The sequence below is a fragment of the Emydura macquarii genome, unplaced genomic scaffold (assembly GCF_026122565.2).
Source record: "Emydura macquarii macquarii isolate MOO-44397 ecotype Brisbane River unplaced genomic scaffold, CSIRO-AGI_Emac_v2 contig_2452, whole genome shotgun sequence".
Classification (NCBI taxonomy): domain Eukaryota; kingdom Metazoa; phylum Chordata; order Testudines; family Chelidae; genus Emydura; species Emydura macquarii.
Window position 1 is genome coordinate 1,871,614 of NW_027132589.1, and position 19,433 is coordinate 1,891,046.

At 42.0% G+C, this 19,433-nt stretch overlaps 1 protein-coding gene and 1 long non-coding RNA gene across 2 annotated transcripts in view; one reads left to right on the top strand and one right to left on the bottom strand.

Moving 5' to 3' along the window:
* LOC137162704 (uncharacterized) overlaps positions 1-19,433 on the bottom strand; it is a 63,980-nt gene that overhangs the window by 43,620 nt on the left and 927 nt on the right. The gene's annotated exons all lie outside the window — the stretch shown is intronic.
* RIPK1 (receptor interacting serine/threonine kinase 1) overlaps positions 13,544-19,433 on the top strand; it is a 38,344-nt gene continuing 32,454 nt past the window's right edge. The window contains exons 1-2 of the mRNA XM_067562603.1: positions 13,544-13,722; positions 13,815-13,943. Of these exons, the coding sequence (XP_067418704.1) occupies positions 13,603-13,722; positions 13,815-13,943 (249 nt within the window). The 5' untranslated portion in view covers positions 13,544-13,602. The remainder of the gene's footprint in view (positions 13,723-13,814; positions 13,944-19,433) is intronic.

The following is a 19,433-nucleotide window of genomic DNA, read 5'->3' on the forward strand; positions in this document are numbered from 1 at the left end:
AAAAATAAAAGTGAAATGATAAAATGGTTAACAATGCTGACATTTAACTCTTCACGGTTAATAGCCCATAGAGCTGAAGGGGGGCCGTTAATAATTTCTAGGGTCCCAGTCCAGGTCCTACAATATTTATACATGTGCTTAATTTTTCATGTGTGACTACTCCCATGGAGTTCAATGGGAATTCACATGTGTAATATATATTTGCATCACATATATATGTGTATATTTGCAGGATTGTGGCCTGAGAACTCTTGTTTTGGTCTGTCTGTTTGCAGAACTGAGAAGTGAGCACTGCAAGGAATGGAAGAAGTTATTATAAATTAGGAAATATGTATTTCGCTGTCTTTCTTTGCCTTCCTCATGAAAGTTAATTATGTAATGCTTGTAATGTTTTTAAAAGACCGGGTAATAGAAATTCTTATTCTTGCTATTATTTACATAGTTCTAACTGTGCTGCGTGAGCTAGGGATAAATATGAAGACAAAGGCCCAGATCCTCAAAAGTACGTGGGAATTGTTTGCCCAGCATACCAACTCCTAACTCCTAGGGGTATTATATCGAGAATGCAAAAATAGATATAATAAAACCAGTGGCAGCGAGTCGCAGAGCGTGGGTGCAGATTCGGGCTCGCGCAGCGGTGCAGATGTTCCTGCTCAGGCTGGAGCTTGAGCTCTGAAACCCAGCAAAGGGGCTGGGCCTCAGGGACTGAGCGGGAACATCTGCACTGCTATTTTTAGCGCCGGAGTAGAAGCAAGAGTCTGCAGACCCATGCTCTGAAAATTGCTGCTGCAGGTTGGGTTTTTTGGTTTTTTTTCCCCCCCTTCATCATAGACATACCCTACGTGGCTGGGTTGCCAGGCTTGGGGTGTGGGTGGGTTCAGAGTGCTATTTTTGTTGTTAGCAACAAAAGGAAAAATGTCTTGATGTACATTCCAGTTATTCTTAAAATTAAAAAGTTTCTATGAGCTTAGAGCTTTTTTCCTATTAGCTTTTTTTATTTGCTTATATGCGGCATGAATAAATACAGATTTACAGATCACAGCATGCAAATTTATCATCTTAAACGGCAGCCATAAATCGTGCGTGCAAATCATGCATCACAGTCATGAAATGGGCTACAAATGCAATTAAAAACCAACATATTCAAAAGTTTAACAAATGGAGCCAGGAAAAGGCATCAAAGATGTTCCTTGCCTGAGGCACCATTTGGTCTAGGGCTGGCCCTGGCTGGTCTGACACCTAGTGGAATTGTTTGCAGTGTTCTTGTGGCTGTGCTAGTCACAAGATATTAGAGAGACAAGGTGGGTGAGGTAATATCTGTTACTGGACCAACTTCTATTGGTGAAGAAGAGGTCTGTGTAAGTTCAAAAGCTTGTGTCTTTCACCAACAGAAATTGGTCCAATAAAAAATATTACCTCCCCCACTTTGTCCACCAATGGAATTCTCTGCCCTAAATTAGCTAACCAGGCCTCCCATAGATTCATAGGCCAAAAGGGACCATTTGTGACCATCTAGTCTGACCTCTCATAGCACAGGCCAGAGAACTTCCCCAGAATAATTCCTAGAGCAGATCTTTTAGAAAGACATCCAATCTTAATTGAAAAATTGTCAGTGATGGAGAATACACTGTGAGCTTAGTAAATTGTTCCAACCATTAATTATCCTCACTCAAACACTGACACCTTATTTCCAGTTGGAACTTGAGTAGCTTCAGCTTCCAACCATTGGCTCATGTTCCGCTTTTCAACACTAGATTGAAGAGCCCATTATGATGATGATGATGATGGAATGCATGGGGAGAGAGGTGCATAAGAAAGGGATCCTCAAAACCAGCAAGCTGCATGGGGAACTGCCTAACTAGCCAGGAGTAAAATGCCAAGCAGATGGGAAGGGAGAGGAGAGGGGTTTAGGCACCTAAGCAGCTGACCTAATGCACTTGGCAGGTGGGAGAGAGAGAGGCACCTCTCTCCACTCAGGATCTTCAGACATGAACTTTCTCCTGGAGTTTGGCACTTAAGCCAAGTTAGCTGCTGAAGCAGCCCATGCACTAGCAGCTAAAACCCCCGCTCTCTGTCTCCTGCTCATGCCCAATACCTCTCTCACCCTTGCCTTATGTTTCCCAGTGCCCCCAGCTCTCTTTGGATGGTGATGTGCTGCCCCTCCTCTTCCCCCCATCGGTGGCCTGCACATGCTCCTTCTGCTGTGGGGGTCTGACAGATGTCAGGTCTTAGACACTCACAGAGCACGCTTACAGGATTGGGTCCTGCTGGTGAGATAGGCTTTCCCCTGTCTAGCTTGGGAAACCCATTTCAGGGCATCCAGGACTTTGGCTTGAGCTAGGGCTCTGAGCTGCTTGTTAGGTGTGGAGCAGCGTCAGGGCTTAGGAAGCTTTGCAAGTGCTGACTGGCAGAAACGTAGGTGCCTAGAGAACATAAGCCCCCTTTGGGTTAGGCAGCAGCTGAGCAATAGTTTTAAAACTATCAGTGACACCTATGTGGTGGACTTAGGCACTGAGGATCTGGGCCTGTCCCCATATCAAAGAGTTTACAATTTAAGAGCTAGATCCTCCTACTGGTTCTGCCCAGGTGCCCCTGCATGTTACCTCTTGGAAGTCAATGGGGTTCCATCAATGGCCAAAGGGGTCAGCCTGTGCAGAGTCAGTTACAGGATCAAGGCCCATATATACAAAGCCTGGATGAAAGACAGAGGAAAGGTAGCACCCAGAGGCAGAGTGATAAAGCAGTGTTCTCCATGAGTGTGTTGTCTGAGCCACAATATTTGTTAAGAATGTTTTTTCACAGGGGAGGGAGGGAGGGAATGAAAAAAATGTTAAACCATCACTATTATTCATGGCAAAGAATGAAGGGAGAAAACTAAAGAGAAATGACCTTTTCAAAATATTATAATCTATGGAACAAGGAAGGGATGCAGGCACAGTAGATTGGTTTTTGTTCTTTCTGTTCCTTATTTATAATAAAAATATCTAATATATTATTATTACCCTGTGTACAGTATATAACTAATATTGGCAGTTTTCCTTTAACCTCCCAACCTTACACCGGGTATGGAGTGTATACAAAGAATCAAAGGAAATATATAGTTTTCAGCATTAGTTTGCATAAGCTAAAAAAATAAATAAGATTTTTAAAGCCTTTAAGCCAAATCCCTTCACAGTTTGATTCAGTCCATCCTCAGGGGAACTCCGATTGCCATCAATATACTAATACAAATAACACCTAGCTCTTCTATTGCGCATTTCATCAGCAGATTTCAAAAGCACTTTACAAAGGGAGGTATCCTCACTCATAAACATTGACACCTTATTTCCAGTTGGAACTTGAGTAGCTTCAGCTTCCAACCATTGGCTCATGTTCCGCTTTTCGCTACTAGATTGAAGAGCCCATTATGATGATGATGATGATGGAATTTAATGTTAATCTTTAATTAAAGATTGTCATGTGATGAAACCTCCAGGAACATGTGCAACCAAAATTGAAAATCCTGAGACACCTACCTTGATGTAAATACACCTATTTTTGTGTGAAAACACAACCTATTACAGTGGCATAAAGGCTGTGTTGGAATGGGTGTTGGTGGGTTTGAACTTTACACAGGCACTAAAGCAGCCAGGCAACAGGGGACTTGCAAAGGTTCCACAAATATAGAAGGAATTTCCAGGGTGCCAGGAGGATAGTTTGAAAAGCTCAACAAAGACCCAGGGGGTTCTGTAAAACAGATGTGTTGGACTTAGGCTAAATGCCAAACCTCACACACATATGTATTCACACCTGGTCCCCTATTGTGGCGTTTAATGAGGCGGGAGAGAAGGGTGAGCAGAGGTCAGAGCCCCTGCTGCTTTCAGGGAAAGTAATTTAAAATATTTTCTTCCAGGCTATGACGACAGTGATAGTGTATACAAATTAGGACTCTGGGGCAGTCTGTGACTCTTACTCATGTTGAAAACTACCTTATTCCACAGGTAGTCCCATAGACTTTGGTAAGGCTACTCACAGTGTAAGGTATCCTTCATAATAAATAGCATTAATTTAGCCTATGATTTTTAATGATAGGTAAACACAAAGGGCCATTTGGTGAAGCTCTTAATACACCTTGGTGCGCAGTTACAGCTACAAGGACTTGTGTGAATAAATGCTCACCAGTGTAAGGGGTCATACTCTGATCCACAGGGTCAGTGCTTTGGTTACAAATTGCTTATAGGGAGATGTTTAAGGCTGAAATGCAGGTGGCTTCAATGTTTGCTGGTGATAAACACAACTCAAGGAGTACTTAATATAAAGATTTAGAATGTATGCTGAGGCATGTAGAGTTTGACTTTTAGAGAGAGATTAATTTGAAATGTTTTTGAGACGCTATTAGAAGAATTAGCACTCTCCAAATTAGTAAATTTCACTGATGAAAGCAGCTGTAAATCCAGTTTAACCAGGCAATTAAGGTGGGTTTCCACATGCATCGCTGGAACAGCGTAAAGCAACCAGCACATACAAATGATTCTGGCCCCATATCGGGGGATGATAGATATAACGTGTCGCTTCACCATTAGTGACTAAAGCAGACATCCTAAACTTGCAGCCATCTAAAACCTTCATATCACAGCACACCATCACATACAATCTGTATGTACACATCACTTCTTGTTTCTTAATTATTCTTTTACTGCCTGTCTCTCTGTTTCAGACATGGAGTGCACTTTCAGCAAGGTGGCATTGAAAGGAAAAACGTTTCCGGCTCACACTCTCTCTGACGAGCACAGATCTCTTTTTGACTTTGTTATATAGGCAATATTGGATTTTCTAGAGAGGAAAACTAGTAAGGGCTTCCTGGAAAATGGCAGGTAAAAAGAGTTCATTTTCCTTTGGTAGTAACAGAATGTTTTTCATTTCAAAGTTGTGCACGCTGGGATCAGAAATGTCCTTGCTCCATGGGTGCTTAGATGGGGGCTTGAAATAAAATTTTCAAAAGCACCTAAGTCACTTAGTTTCTTAAGTCCCTTTGGACTTGAGCAACTTTGTAAATTTCACCCCAAACCTACAGAGCTGAATGCCTTTAGCTCCATGGGAATTGAGGCTATTCAGCACCTTGCAGACTACTCAGTGAGTAGGGTTTGCAAGAACAGCTCTTAAGCAGCGAATGGGTGACTGTCCCTCCTTTTTATTCTTGAATAAGTTACTGAGTGAGATCTTAGTTGTTTAAAGGGATTTATATTCTTATTAAATCACCCACATGACCACAATGTTTGATTATTGTAATGACCTCTTGGCAGGACTGCTCTGTAATTTCTATGTGGTGCTTGAATCAGCAACACACTTGCTTCATAGATAAACAGCTGCTTTTTACAGCATTCTTTATATTGACTGATGACAAAATAGCAAAGTGGTTTCTCAAACCCTTAACTGAAATACCCCCGACTCTATTTGAAACAGCCAACTTAATCATCAGGCTGATGGAGACCTGGCAGATCCATCCCTTACTTCCACCATGGAAATTTAGTTTATCAGCTAACCAAGCCTTTTTTTGTGTGTGTTGGCTGTTCAGAGATGCAGCTTTTCCTCCCTGCAAGTCTAGTTCACCTTAGTTTTAAGCAATGTTTGAAAACTTCTCACTGAAGTTTTTATATATAAGACACTGTCCTCATGTATGTAGAAATATCACCCCCTCTCTCCTTTGTGCTCGGTGAATAAAAAATGCTGCTCTATGATTTCAAAAAGTTTTATATTTTATTAGTGAATGTTAACTATTTGGTTAGTACCTTGAGTACACTGCCAGGAGAAAGTGGGGCCATGTATAAAACAAACAGAAGATTTTAACTTTTTAACTCCGCTGATGTTACAAACACACAACATAGCTTTTGATTTCCTCTTGCCCCTCAGTCCACTAAGTTCCAGTTAGGGAAGGCCACTTCAGCACAGATGAACTCAAGGGCCAAATTCACCATTGCCCAGCACTTTATGTATTCTCTTACCAGTGCTAAGTGGGTATAAAATGCATTATGACTGAGTTGAGGTTTACTTGCTTTGCACTGATCTGAGAGGACACAAGGTATTGAATAATGGAGAATAAGGAGTCTCTGCATACTATTTCAGATGTATCCCTCACCATGGTATCTGGGGATTTTCTTTTCTTTTTAACTCCAGGGAGAAAAGTACTAATAATTTATGCACATCAAGAACCCAAATCTCTGAATGGATCCATAAAGAATCTTGCAGTGGAAGAATTGAGCAAATAGGGCTGCAGTGTCACAATATCTGATCTGCAATTTGAGCCAAGAGCAACAAGAAATGATATAATTGGTGAGACTAGTTGAAGTGCATCTTTAAAATTTGTGTCTCTTTGGTATTGTAAGCTCAGTCTAGTTTACCAAATTGACGCACCAGAGCTGTACTGTTTGATAGAAGGATTAAGTGCAATATGGAGAAAAATGGGGAGACTTTTGGTGTAAAGCAATAGTTAATTAGTAAGACTGCTCTAGTAAATACAAAGAAAGCAGCAGCAGTGGTTTTTCAACCTTTTTTCACTTGTGGACCCCTAAAAAATTTCCAGTGGAGATAGGGATTCTTTTAGAAATTCAACTTGTGGTCTGCAGATCCCTACATAGATGTCAGACTGAAAACTGCCTGAACAGAATTCAACTATAAAATGGTTCACATGCTCAGCCCAGCATTTGAAGCAGCATGAGAAAGGATGCTAAACTGTGGTCTGCTATGGTAATGACAACACTTCTGGGTGATTACCTGTAGAAGGGGGTATTCACATACTTTTGACTGATCAGAAAAAAGGAATGCCTTTTCTGGGATCTGAAACTTTAATATCATAGTAACTTTTCGTGGACCTATTAGACATAGTCTGCAGACACCCAGGGGTCTGTGGACCACAGGTTGAAAACCACTGTACTAGAGGATATCACTTTAGGAATCCATCCTACACCCTGGAGTTTGACAGTTTTGCCATCGACTACAACAGTAGCAGGATTGGGCCCTTACTAATAAGACTGTAGGTTTTAAAATAACCCTGGGACTTTGGGCCCAAATGTTTGTGTATTATAAAAGTGTTTGTGTGTCACAAAGAGGCATCATTACAAACCACCTTATCTCAAGGACCAGTATGTTTACAGATGTTTTCTGCAAATAATTCCCAAGTGTTCAACTGTGTGTTTGGAGTTTGTGTCATCTGAGTATGACTCACCTTGATGGAATATGGTAATGACACTGTCCATTTATTAGGTTAGTTAAAAACTTGAGAGAAACCGCCTGGAGAGCATATTAAACTTAAAATTGATTTCCCAGTGTTTTTCGTAATTAAGAAAGCCATTTGCCAAGAGCTAGCTTTTTAGTCCAGTTGCTGTTCTAATTTAGGAAATGAAAGCACAAAGCCATAACACAATTTGGCAGAGCTGGCGGTGTCTGTTAAAGCAAAATCCAGAACTGAAAGAGAATGATGTTGCAAAAGTGGGTGAGGAGGGTTGCATAATGTCTGATTCAAATCAGTGCTAGGAATTGGGCTCTGAAAAGTACTAACCCCCTCTGGTCACATTGACTTCAGTGGGAGGTGAAGCTCCTTAGCAGATGCTCAGGGATCAGGCCCCAACTCTGATGGCCTGATTTTCGTTTACATTAAGGGCCTTTTACACCACTCTGGCAGCATAAAGGGGAACAGGGGTGTAAAGGGGCCTTAACATAAATGAGTACTAGTACTTTTGCAGGTACTAGATTCACCTACACTTTTTTAAAAAAATCAGCAGTTCATCTATCACTCCTAATGATAGGGTGTGGCTTATGAGAAATCAATGGGATGAAATATCCCAATCTAAGACTGTAGATCGCAATTTGTATTTACTTCTCTTATTTAGATTTAATGCTAGAAGTGGGATAAACAATGTCTATATGCTTCTTCTACAGGCTGCCTGCACAACTCCAAACAGTTTAATTATGGAGTGGAATCATGGGAAGCTTACAAGAAAAAATGCTTAGCCAGTGATTTGACCAAGGAACAGAGGAAGGTTCAAGAAGCTGAGTTAGTGATTTTTCAGGTCATAATTTTTCCTGTTAACAATCTTATAGTCTTAATGTGCAGTGTTAAAACAAATGCAGTAATAAAGAGCTTATTATAAAAAGCCAGAAAGATACAGATGTACACATTCCTAATGAAATCTAGGCAAAATAACTATGCTTCAGCTCCATAACTAAAACACAAAAACAAAACAACACAACAATTTGGGAGTGCAAGATTTAATAGTTCAATATTAGTGTTCCTGCTTGCCTGGTACTACGTGTATGTTTGAGTGCATCAAGAGTGCCAGATCATGTAAAACACCTCATAAATAGCAAGCATAATATGAACTACCTATTAGTCTTCTGTTATTAGTTCATATTTCAAGGTCATCTATCATCCTGTGATATTGAATTAAAAGGTTCCATCTAAAATTAATTGTCAGCCAATTGGCCTCATGAGTGACTTACTTTCCATTATCCATTTTAAAGCCAGATGGAATTTAGGAAGGAACCACACTGACAGTAGCTCAGAGCTTTCTCTGAATTTGCATAATTTCAGCAAGATTTACTTCCTTGTTATGCTGTGGCCCCTTGGAACTATAGAAGATCAGACATATACAGTGACATATCTTTTGTAGAAAGTGGTTGCTACATATCATCTATTTGTACCATTAAACTATAAATCAAGTATGAGTTGATATAGGAAAACAAGAACTTGTGGGTCACAATTTAGACTACGCTATAAGTTGACCATTTCTAGAGTCCACGGTGAATGTTCCTATTGCTATAACACCTCAGAGAGATTTTGCAATTAGATAGCGTGATACTGGTTTTGTGATCATCATTTTCTTATATAAAAATGACACCTCTCTCTGCTGTAGTGAGATGTGTCATTGCTTAAGAACTTCCTTTTATCGAGTCAAACTGCAAACATAGGTTGCACATCCACATCTCAGTTTCTCCATCACCTACACTTAGAAACTAAGTCAAGATTTCTTTGAAAATTGGCCCTGCATATATTTGTTGTTTTGAGAGGTCTTGGTAGATTATCTTCCCTTCTCATTTTATTATAAATTAACAGTACAGCCCAGATCTCCTTACTTCCACGCATTTTATACCACCAGCTCATTTGGCTTCAGTGACGATAATAGGGTACATGGAGAATTGTCTCCCTAAATTTTTTTTTGTTATAGTATTGCAATTTTCATCCATAGACCTCAAAATAGATGAGGAAACTGAAATGCAGGGAGTCTATGACTTTCCAAGGTCACACAAATTATTGGCAGAGTCAGGAATAAAATCCAGATCTCTTTAGTCCAAATCCAAGGCCCTATTGGATAGGCCATATACAGTCTTGATTGGAGTCTCTCTGCCTTCCATACAATGATAGGTAAGTAGGTGTGGTAATAGCAATATGTCCTAGATTATGACTCCACAGGGTGTGTTCATGATAATGCAGATGTTTTAGGACATTGCAGGCTTGCGATGTGATGTCACAGGTCTAGTCTATAGTTGGAATGAAAAAATCCAGGAGCTACAGAGGGCCATTGATGGCCCTCCTCCCTGTGAATCAAGGAACCAGTGTCTGTCTGAAGGCTCATCTTTTGAGTTAGGTGTAAGAGATTCTGAAAACTTGTAGTAATTTGGAAATCTTGTGGCATTTTTCAAAAGAATATTAGTATTAAAAACAGATCGCCGAGCCAGATTTCAGCTCTGGTAATTACTTCTTCTTACCTAAATTCTGCCTGCAGTGTCAGTTGGGCTTTTGTGACTCAGTAGTAGGTGTCATGATTCTACACATCATCCTTATGTTTGAATAAAATGCATTCTCTCTAAAATGCAAGTTTTTCCCCCATTGGATTACAGAATTTACCACTTTAGTCTAGTTGTGTGACAACTCCCTCTTCACCACAGCATCTCAAGTCCTCCAGTCAGTTTACAAGTGTTTTTCCAGAGCCTCACCTGTTACCTAGCAGCTCTGTGTGCTTGGGGAACCAGGGCGCAAAACCCCAACTCTCTCTCTCTCTCTGGCTCACCTGAATTACCCCCCCACCAGCCCATGCTTGAACCAAAGGCAGGAGACATAACTGAAACCCTCCCATCAAGGGTGAGACAACTCCCCATGCCTCATAAGCATCTCAGTTAGCACATGAATGGAGAACAGAAGCCTCATCTACATCGAAGATGGAACACGCACTGAACTCCGGGATTGCTGAAGCAGGGAACGCACTGCATGTTGGGAAATCTCTGCTCTCGATGTAAATGAACTCACACCTGTACACACCCAGCTCCGCAGTTATCAGATCATTCTAGTTATTGGTATGCAAAACACTGAAATCTGGTTGCATTGTGAGCCCTCTCTCAAGAAAAGAGCCCTTCCAGGAATGATCAGCTCCTTTTGTCCAGACATTGTTTATCCATAAACAAACCTGGCATCTACAAATCCCCTATCAAAGCTCAAACCTCTGTTCTGATGCTTGGATCCAAACTCTACATCAGTTCCCCTGTCTTCATTTCCTGACTGATCATGTTGGGGGCTCTGCCAGACTAAAAGCACTCCAGACCCTAAGATGACAAGCCTGTTCCTGGGAACCTCTGAACTGCATGGAGTGGTGAGATCAACCCCCTCCTTCTTCCCCCAACACAACTGGTCTCTCCCCCCGCTCCCCTCTCTCTTAGTCCAGGTATAACTTTCTACTTTTGTAATCAAACCTGGATAGCTTTCTCCAATACCCCAATTGTAATTGTGTAGTACTGTAAGTGTTTGATTGTTCTTTTCTCCTTGTATGGTATTACTATTAGTATCATAAGTTTTATATACCTAGCAATAAAATAACTGTTATAATCAAGCTGGTTGCCACTTTCTCTCTCTCTCTCTCCAAACTTTATTTTCTTCCTTTGTGTCTTGGTCCCTATCTTGCTCTGTAGCAACGCTTCTCTTATCTAAGTCAAAGATCCCTGGAGTGCCCAAAAATCCTATGGGGTTTGCTCATCAAGGGGATTACTGCTAGAACAATTGTGGTATAAAGGGGCATATGAAGGGGACAGCCAGGAAGTGCTATTCTGCCTAGCCTATGGGGTCCAGGGGCAAATGAGGGTGCAGCTCAAGTGCTGTTTGACCCAGCCTGATTGAGTCCAAGGGGCAATTAAGGGGAGTAGCCAAAAAGATGCTGTTTGGACCCAGCCTGCTCTATTCTGGTGCGTTGCAAAGGGGCATATAAGGGTAGCCACTGAGAATGTGGTGTCACCCAGCCTGCTGAGCTCAGGGACATATAAGGGGTTAGCTGACAGTGCTGATAGCCCAGTCCAGATGCACTCAGTTAATCTGAAATGTGTGTGTGTGTGTATCTCTGGGAGGTTTATTTGAATCAGGTGCTGGAGGAACCCAGTCCTGAAAACCTTAGGTCCTTCAGGATAGCTCCATTGGGAGGGGGCTTGTAGCCCTATGAACACACAGGTAACACAAGCAGTACATTAGTAGAATCACACCCCTAGGATCCCACGCCTAGAATCACACCCCCCTTCCAGGAAGGTAACCCTAATAAATGATCATACCCCAAGGTGAAGGGCAAATCTGGTAACACACCTGAGCTGTGGTCACTCTGGGCTTCTAGTTTAATCCCTATGGGAACAATGTGGCAGGCAAGCAAGAAACTCAGGCTGAACAAACGAATTTCTTAACCATAATCACTTTGCTCTTAAAGCATTAAAGAGTTACTGATCTTTGAAAATAACAGAAGTCCTGAGACACAGCCTCCCCCTGTCTGATCTAACCACTTCTGAGAGTCTAAAGTATATCCTGTTCAGGCTGGGCAGAGTCCTTCCTGCCCTTTGCTCTGAAGCAAATCCTTCTTACATGTGGTGATGGTCATCTGCCTCCCTGTACAGATCAGCATCCCACTCCAAAGCAGACTTCTGTCACTGTCATATGCATGACTAGGATACTCCAACCCCTCCTCCAGGCATTCTTGTCCCACCTGCATAGAGACCTCATTGTTCCATAGGAATAGGCCAGTAGTTGAGTGACAAATCTGATAGCCTTCGATTGTAGTCTTGCTGGTCCTTTGAGGAGGGTTCGGTTACCTTTCCCAGGTAGAAAAGCTGTCTGGAATGCAGTACAGTAGGCTTCCCTCAGGCAAGCTAACACTTGTGTTCAACACCTAGTACAAAATGGAGTTCATAATTTGATGCAGACATATCCCATTCTATCATAATGTTGTCATAACTTGTGACCAACTTAAGTTGGTCCATAGCCTAAAATTCAAACTGCGCCATCTTACTGTGGCATGAAGAATGAGATATCTATAACAAATGATAGTGGTGTGTTGGATAGAAAGGTTTCTGCGCTATGATTACTGACTGAGGTTTGGCTCAGGCCATAAAATGTCATTAGGAGTCTTATAAATGGAGGGCTCAGTGTTATTTGTGGTTTGTGTGTTTGAATTTTTATAACCTCCTGTCCCAGACATCCACTTTTGCCATTTCCTCTCTGTACCCTATCATCAGGCAAAATTGGCATGTCCAGACGCCAGTTCATAACTTTTGAGCTGTCCTTGCGAATAGCTGAGCTAGTCAGTCGCTGAAGATTTGACACCCACTGCTTTACTGCTCACATCCAATATCCAACAATTATGGATAGGTAGATTACTTGGATACTTAAATTGCTAATCACTTTTAAAAATGCTAACATTTAAGTTTTCATCATTAGATTTCAGAAATAGCCCAGTGACACAAATGCAGGCAATTCAGACGTCTTAAAAGCTATCATTTTGGCCTGTTTGTAGACTTGGGGCAATGAGGCTGCGGGTCCATGGACTGGTCATTGAGAAACACTGATATAAAGGACAGATCAATAGAAAATAAATTATTACAGTTAGAAGATTGAAATTCTCTCTCCCCCCCACATGATGTCAGCCTTTCCCTTCACATTGCTGTGTAAAGTAGCAAATATGGATGAACTCCTGGCCTATTGAAATCAGTGGCATTTTTGCCACTGATATCAATGGAGCCAGGATTTCATCCAACCTTTTAAAAAGGCAATCTAAACCAAGTTACTGTACTCTGAATCAGAATTTGGTAACTATATCCATGATGTCTTGCAATTTGCTAAAATTACTATCAATTAGCATGTATTAATAAAGGTCGTCATTAGGTCTTAAGTACCAGACTCCACCTCCCCCATTGTTCTCAATGCACCTGGATATCTATAAGATGCCTCTGTGTTACCTATTTTCTGTATTATTGCATCTGAAGAAGAGAGCTGAAGTCTCTCGAAAGCTTATGCCTGCAAATATTAAATTTGTTAGTCTTTAAAGTGCCACAGAACTCTCGTTGTTTTTGCCATATACAGACTAACACAGCTACCCCTCTGGAACTATAAGATTAACTGCAATTAAAAAAAAAAAAAAAAAAAAAAAAAAAAAAGGCCATAGCAAATCAGCAATCCTACATCATCCCGCCCCCCTCCTTTTTTTTTTTTTAAAATCTCATTTTGAGGAGACGAGGGGGGAGATAAGAGCTTTTATTCGACCAACTCTGGTGGAGAGAGAGAGACACAAGCACAAAGCTCTTCTTAGGTCTGGGACAGGCGGTCTTATGATGTTTGATCTTTTGAGGTTGTCAGCGCTGCTTTTACCCACAAACTTCAGTGTGGCTACGCAGTCTGTAACTCAGGGCGGAACTGAATCTTTGCAACTAGAGAGCGCTATAAGAACGGTACAATTTTCTATTAGCTTCTACAGCCCTCCCGCTTCCGTCCTCTACCGTTTCCCCTCCCCGGCACTGAAGCTGCTAGTGTTTTGTTTCAGTGTCGGTTCTCAGGACTCCTCCTCTTCCTCCAGCAAGGCTGGGAGGGAGGAATCAGCCCAGGCTTTGTAAAAGAAGACAGGCACTGCAGTGGCTCGTTCTTCCTGGAGCTAGGGCTCAGTGAAGAGGAGGTAAGAGAACACTTTCACTCTTCGTGTCTTTAACCAGAGACTAGATTCTTTTTTAAAAGGTTTCACTGAATTTCATGTCAGTCTGCCTGGAACCCGCTTCCCCCTCCCCCGCCCCCAGACTTTTGGTTAGACACACTGTATGTGCATGTATTAGTGTTTAATAATATTCATATCAAGGACTCCTTGGGGAGGGGGGCAGGCGACTCCTCGGTTGTTTTTCTACAGCAGACTTCCTTCCTTATTGCTGAAGGGGAAAAGTTAGTTTCAGTTTCTCCGCACCATGTTGGAAAGGCCGCTTTTTGTGTGTGTGCGTGCAATGCCTGAGCACGTCCTAATGGTGGAAACAAGCTTTCTATATTCCCTCCCCGCTCCAGCTCCTTTCAGCCTCCTGGGACAGGGGGAGGATCTTACAGAATGTTTAGACAAACTTTTAATTCGCTCTTGCAAACAGATCCGCTCCTGCCACCGGGGGTTTTCAGGCGCCCCTGTTGTGCCCTGATCCCTGGAGTCAGTTGTTTTTTTTTTTTTGTCGTGCTGCTGCTCGGGGCTTGAAAAAGTGACCCACCAGCTGCCAGCCAAGGGAGTAAGGCAGATCCCTCTCTCACCCTCCGGGTCACACACGCCTTAGCCCCAGGCAGCTGTCCTTCCCGGAGCTCTTTTAAAGCGGCTCGGTTCGACTAGCTGGTGCCCTTGTCAGGGGGGAATCGGGTCCAGAGCAGAGAGGACGCGGTCTCTTTAAGACATCCACCTCACACAGGAGTGGCTCCGAGTGGGGCGGAACTGAAAGGGGAGGCGAGGCGGGTGTGCATGGGGTGACTGAGTCCGCACCTTTGGATCCTTGTCCGGGACCTGATCCGGAGCTTTCCGTGCCAATGCCGGTGCGATGAGATTCAGAAGAGAGCTGGATGCATTGTCCTGGGGTGTATTTCATCCACTGGGCTGCCTCCTCCACTCCAGTCCTTTCGCTGCCTGTCTCGGTCTGCACAAGGCAGTAGAACCGGGCTTCTCAAACTTTTTTTGTGCTGGGACCCCCTTGGAAAATATTTCAGGCTCTGATGGCCCCCGTGCCATTCCACCCTCCCCCATGCCATGCCCACCCGTATTTCTGCACTGCTGCTGGGGCTGGCACTGTCTTCAGAGCACCTGGCTACCCAGCTCTGAAGGGCTCTGGCTGTCAGCCTTGCACGGGGCTGCAGCGGGGGGGCTGATAACTCACAACCCCTCCCCATAATAACCTTACAACCCCTTAAGGGGTCCCAACCCCCGGTTTGAAAACCCCTGTAGTAGAGAAAGAGGGAGACCTTTATCTCCTCCCAGGTCCCCAAGTGGGGAAGTACCCCTGCGCCTGCCAGCACAGGAATTTGCTCATCCTCCCAGGCTGGGGGAGCCATGGGGATTTCCATATTCTATTCCCACACTGAGGGTGGAAAGGGGAAATAGTAAGTCCCCCCCTTTTCCTCCGTTCCCACAGTAGTTTTTGGTAAGAAGGCTCCTCATTCAACATTGCAAGAAATAAGTGCAGGACTCTAAGGGTGTAGTGACTTCTGAAACATAAAACAGTTACTCCCCGGAGGGGTTGGGGCAGAACACAGTGACAGGGAAGTAGTCTCAGGAGAAGGTGCTCAAAGGGAAGTGTAAGAGGCACTGGTTTATGGGTGAAGCTCAGGCTTCATAAAGGCACAGCTCCCATTCCACCCACATGCCCCATGGGTGACCAGATAGCAAGTTTGAAAAATCAGGACTGGGGGTGGGTTGGTGGGGTAATAGGCAAAGCCTATATAAGACAAAGTCCCAAATACAGGGACAGTTCCTATAAAATCAGGACATCTGGTCACTCTACATGAACCAAGTAAGACTGGAGGACCCTCAGTTTATGAAATAGGGAAGTCACTATTCCTCCCTAGGAAACAGAGAATTACTGTTTTTCTTTCAGTTTTGAATAAGCTAAGTGGTTAAAGCAGAATAAATTGACATAACCCCAAGAAACCACCACAAGTCCTTCTACACAATGAGCTATAATCTCCGTCGAGTACATCCTTTATGTTGTTTCAAACTAGTTATATGAAAACTGGCATTTAAAAATCAGAACTGAAGCTTAAGTAATGCCTTTAACATCCAAAGAATTGCTTTGGTGATAAGAAATTTTAGCTTTGGATCTTATGTTTTTAACAGGCTTGATATACTTTGGTCATAATTGAAAATACATAGTTCGATACTGAACATAGGACTGGTGAGAATCCCCATGAGAATATTGTACAGGTCATCTGCGAGATAGGAAGTAGAGTTCAGACTGTGAGAGGAGAACAACAATACTGGAGTTGTGAAACCAGGAACTGGGCTTACAGAAAAATAATCTTACAGTTATGCAGAATTACTCCTTGTGAAATGACTCCTTAAATGCATAGCTTGCATGTCCACCTTATAAAGTATTGTAGTTCACGTGTGCTGGGGTTTTTATTTAACTCATTTATTTCTCCTGAAGTTTTGCTTCCCTGGGCTGAAATTCCTAGATGACTGGCGAAAGAGGCAAAGTCTAATTTAAATCCACATCCTCAAAAAGGTATTTAGGTGCCTAACTCCTATTAAAATCAATGGGAATTAGGTGTCCACATATCTTAGGATCTGAGCACATCTCTGTGATCCCAAAAGCTGCCAGGTACCTCATGTGAGACACTGAGTCCACTCCATTCCCATTGCAAGAGGTCCTCAGCAATTTGCTGTATTACGCCCTAGTTGGTTCTGGTCCTCAACCAAAGTGAATTTCACTCAATTTCAAACAAATCCTGTTTCAACATTTAGGATTGTTAAAATACGTAACCGTGTTTGAATACACATTTAAAAAAAGTAATTAATTCAGAGAACCAGATTCTGCCACTCTTACTCACACTGAAGTCAATGGACTACACTGGGTATAGATTATACTTGGGTGCATACTGAGGAGTATGTAGAACTGGAGGTGTTATCCAGAGTAGCCCGTCCCTGATATAAACTATGGTAGCACCAAGGTTGATCGAGAACCAACCTTAAGGCTTGCGGATAATTCTCTGAAAACTGCAGCTCAATGCTCAGCAGCAGTCAAAAAGGCTAACAGAAAGTTAGGAACTATTAGAAACAGGAAAAAAAAAAAAAGTCTCATAATGCAACTACAGTAGAACCTCAGAGTTACGAACACCAGAGTTATGAACTGACGGGTCAGTGCCCTCGTTTGGAACCGGAATTATGAAATCAGAAAGCAGCAGAGACCAAAAGAAAAGTAATAAATACAGTACAATACCATGTTAAACGTAAAACTACTTAAAAATAAAGGGAAAGCAACATTTTTCTTATGCATAGTAAAATTTCAAAGCTGTATTAAGTCAATGTTCAAACTGTAAACTTTTGAAAGAACAACAATAACATTTTGTTCAGTGTTACGAACAACCTCTCTTCCTGAGGTCTTCGTAACTCTGAGGTTTTACTGTATATAAATCCATAGTGCACCCACTGTGTCCAGTTCTGGTTGCCCCATCTCAAAAGGATATTGTGGAACTGGAAAAGGTTGAGGCAGACAACAAAGATGATCAAGACGAGTAAGGAATGGCTTCCATCAGAGGAGACACTAAAAAGATTGGGGCTGTTCGGAGACAACTAAGGGGGGATAATATAGAGGTCTGTAAAATCATGAATGGTGTGGGGAAAATGAACAGAGAAGTGTTATTAACCTTTCCTACAATACAAAAACCAGGGGTCACCCAATGAAATTAGTAGGCAATAGGTTTAATGCAAACAAGAGGAAGTACTCTTTCACACAATGCACAATTAACCTGTGGAATTCATTGCCAGGGGCTGTTGTGATGCCCAGAAGTATAATTGGTTTCCAGAAAGAACTAGATAAGTTCATGGAAAATAATTGCATCAATGGTCATTAGCCAAGAGGGTCAAGGATGCAACCCATGCTCAAGGTGATCCTGAACCTCTGACTGCCAAAAGCCCAGAGTGGAAGACGGGTGGATCACCCCAATAGATCTGTTCTGTACATTCTCCTTGAAGCTCCAATATGGCCACTGTTGGAGACAGGATATTGGGCTAGAAAGCCCATTGGTCTGACCCAGTATGGCAGTTCTTTTGTTCTAAAGTTTGCCTGCACTTAGGTTGTGCTGCTTTAATTATTGATTTTATATTTATATAAAATATTTTATATTGAATTATTTGTATTATTTAATTATACTAGTGCCTAGTATTGACAATTATATCAATATAAAGGTGCCTATATGGATCTGACTTTAATAATAATAATTAATAATAAATTAATTCAGGAATAAGCTCTTTTGTTATAAGCCCCCTCTATCCGGATATAACTGAAACCACACTAGGGGGCTGTACCACTTCAACTGTTGGTTAAAACACACCCCTCCTGAAATAGTTATAGGAGTCCAAAAGTTGAGTCCACACCAGAGAACCTAGGACCGACCCTCAGCTGGCAACTTCATTTTCCTCCTGCCTGCAGGATCTGACCATGTCTGAGCCACATCTTTTTACTGTGTTCATTCAAACATCAGAATAGATCTTTGCACTTTCCAAAAGTAAAAATTTACTTTGAGCCCGAAGAGATAACTTTTGAAGAGCAAAAATTATAGCTTATAGAAGAGAGGGGCTTAGAATTGAAAGGGCTATCAGACCTAATGTGTCAGAGATGATACAGTACTCTAAATTTTGTCAACTGGGAATCCTCTGTATCCCTTCTCAAGTGTAAGCTTTTTGTCCTCAACTTCACAGCTCTTTACACTTCTCCATCAATTCAACTCTGACCTAGTCTTATCACATCTTTCCTACCCCTTTTGCCTTGCCAATGGTGCTAGTCTTGATACCCCATGTGTCACTTTTTTCCATTCCTATCCTGATTTTTCCATGCTTAATCCTACATATTGAATGGCATTCAACTCACTGTTGTCTGCTTTAGAGTCCAGCTTGAAGAGACATTACTGATATTCACAGAAAGTGAATATAGTTCATTGCTAAGCCTTCCTCTGAGCTGCCCAGTGTTCTATTTTATCAATGTGACTACTCACTGACATGAAATTACTTAAATTCATAAGCAGTTTGGGACAGGATCAGGGCCTTAGATTGTAAGCAATCTGGGGCAGAAATTGTCTTCACTGAAGAAGTTTTACATCACTGAATATAACAGTAATTCCAGATTTCAACACAATTGGTGTAGTGTTAAAGGCCTGATTTTCAAAAATGTACATGCAGTACTGGCATGTGCACACTGGTTATTTGGGCAAGAAATGACTAGTTAGCCGTGTACTTGAGCAAACTAAATGTGCAAATGCCTGATTTAGAGAGATTAGTTACAGTAGGTGTGCAGTGGTCAAGCAAACAATTATTTTCCTTCAGTGTACATACATTTTGAAAATCAAGCTACTCCTCTGCTCTCCCCCCCAAACACAGTTAATTTTGGAGTCTTTTTATTTGCCTTCTGGTTTGAGTTTTTAATGGGGCACATTCTCA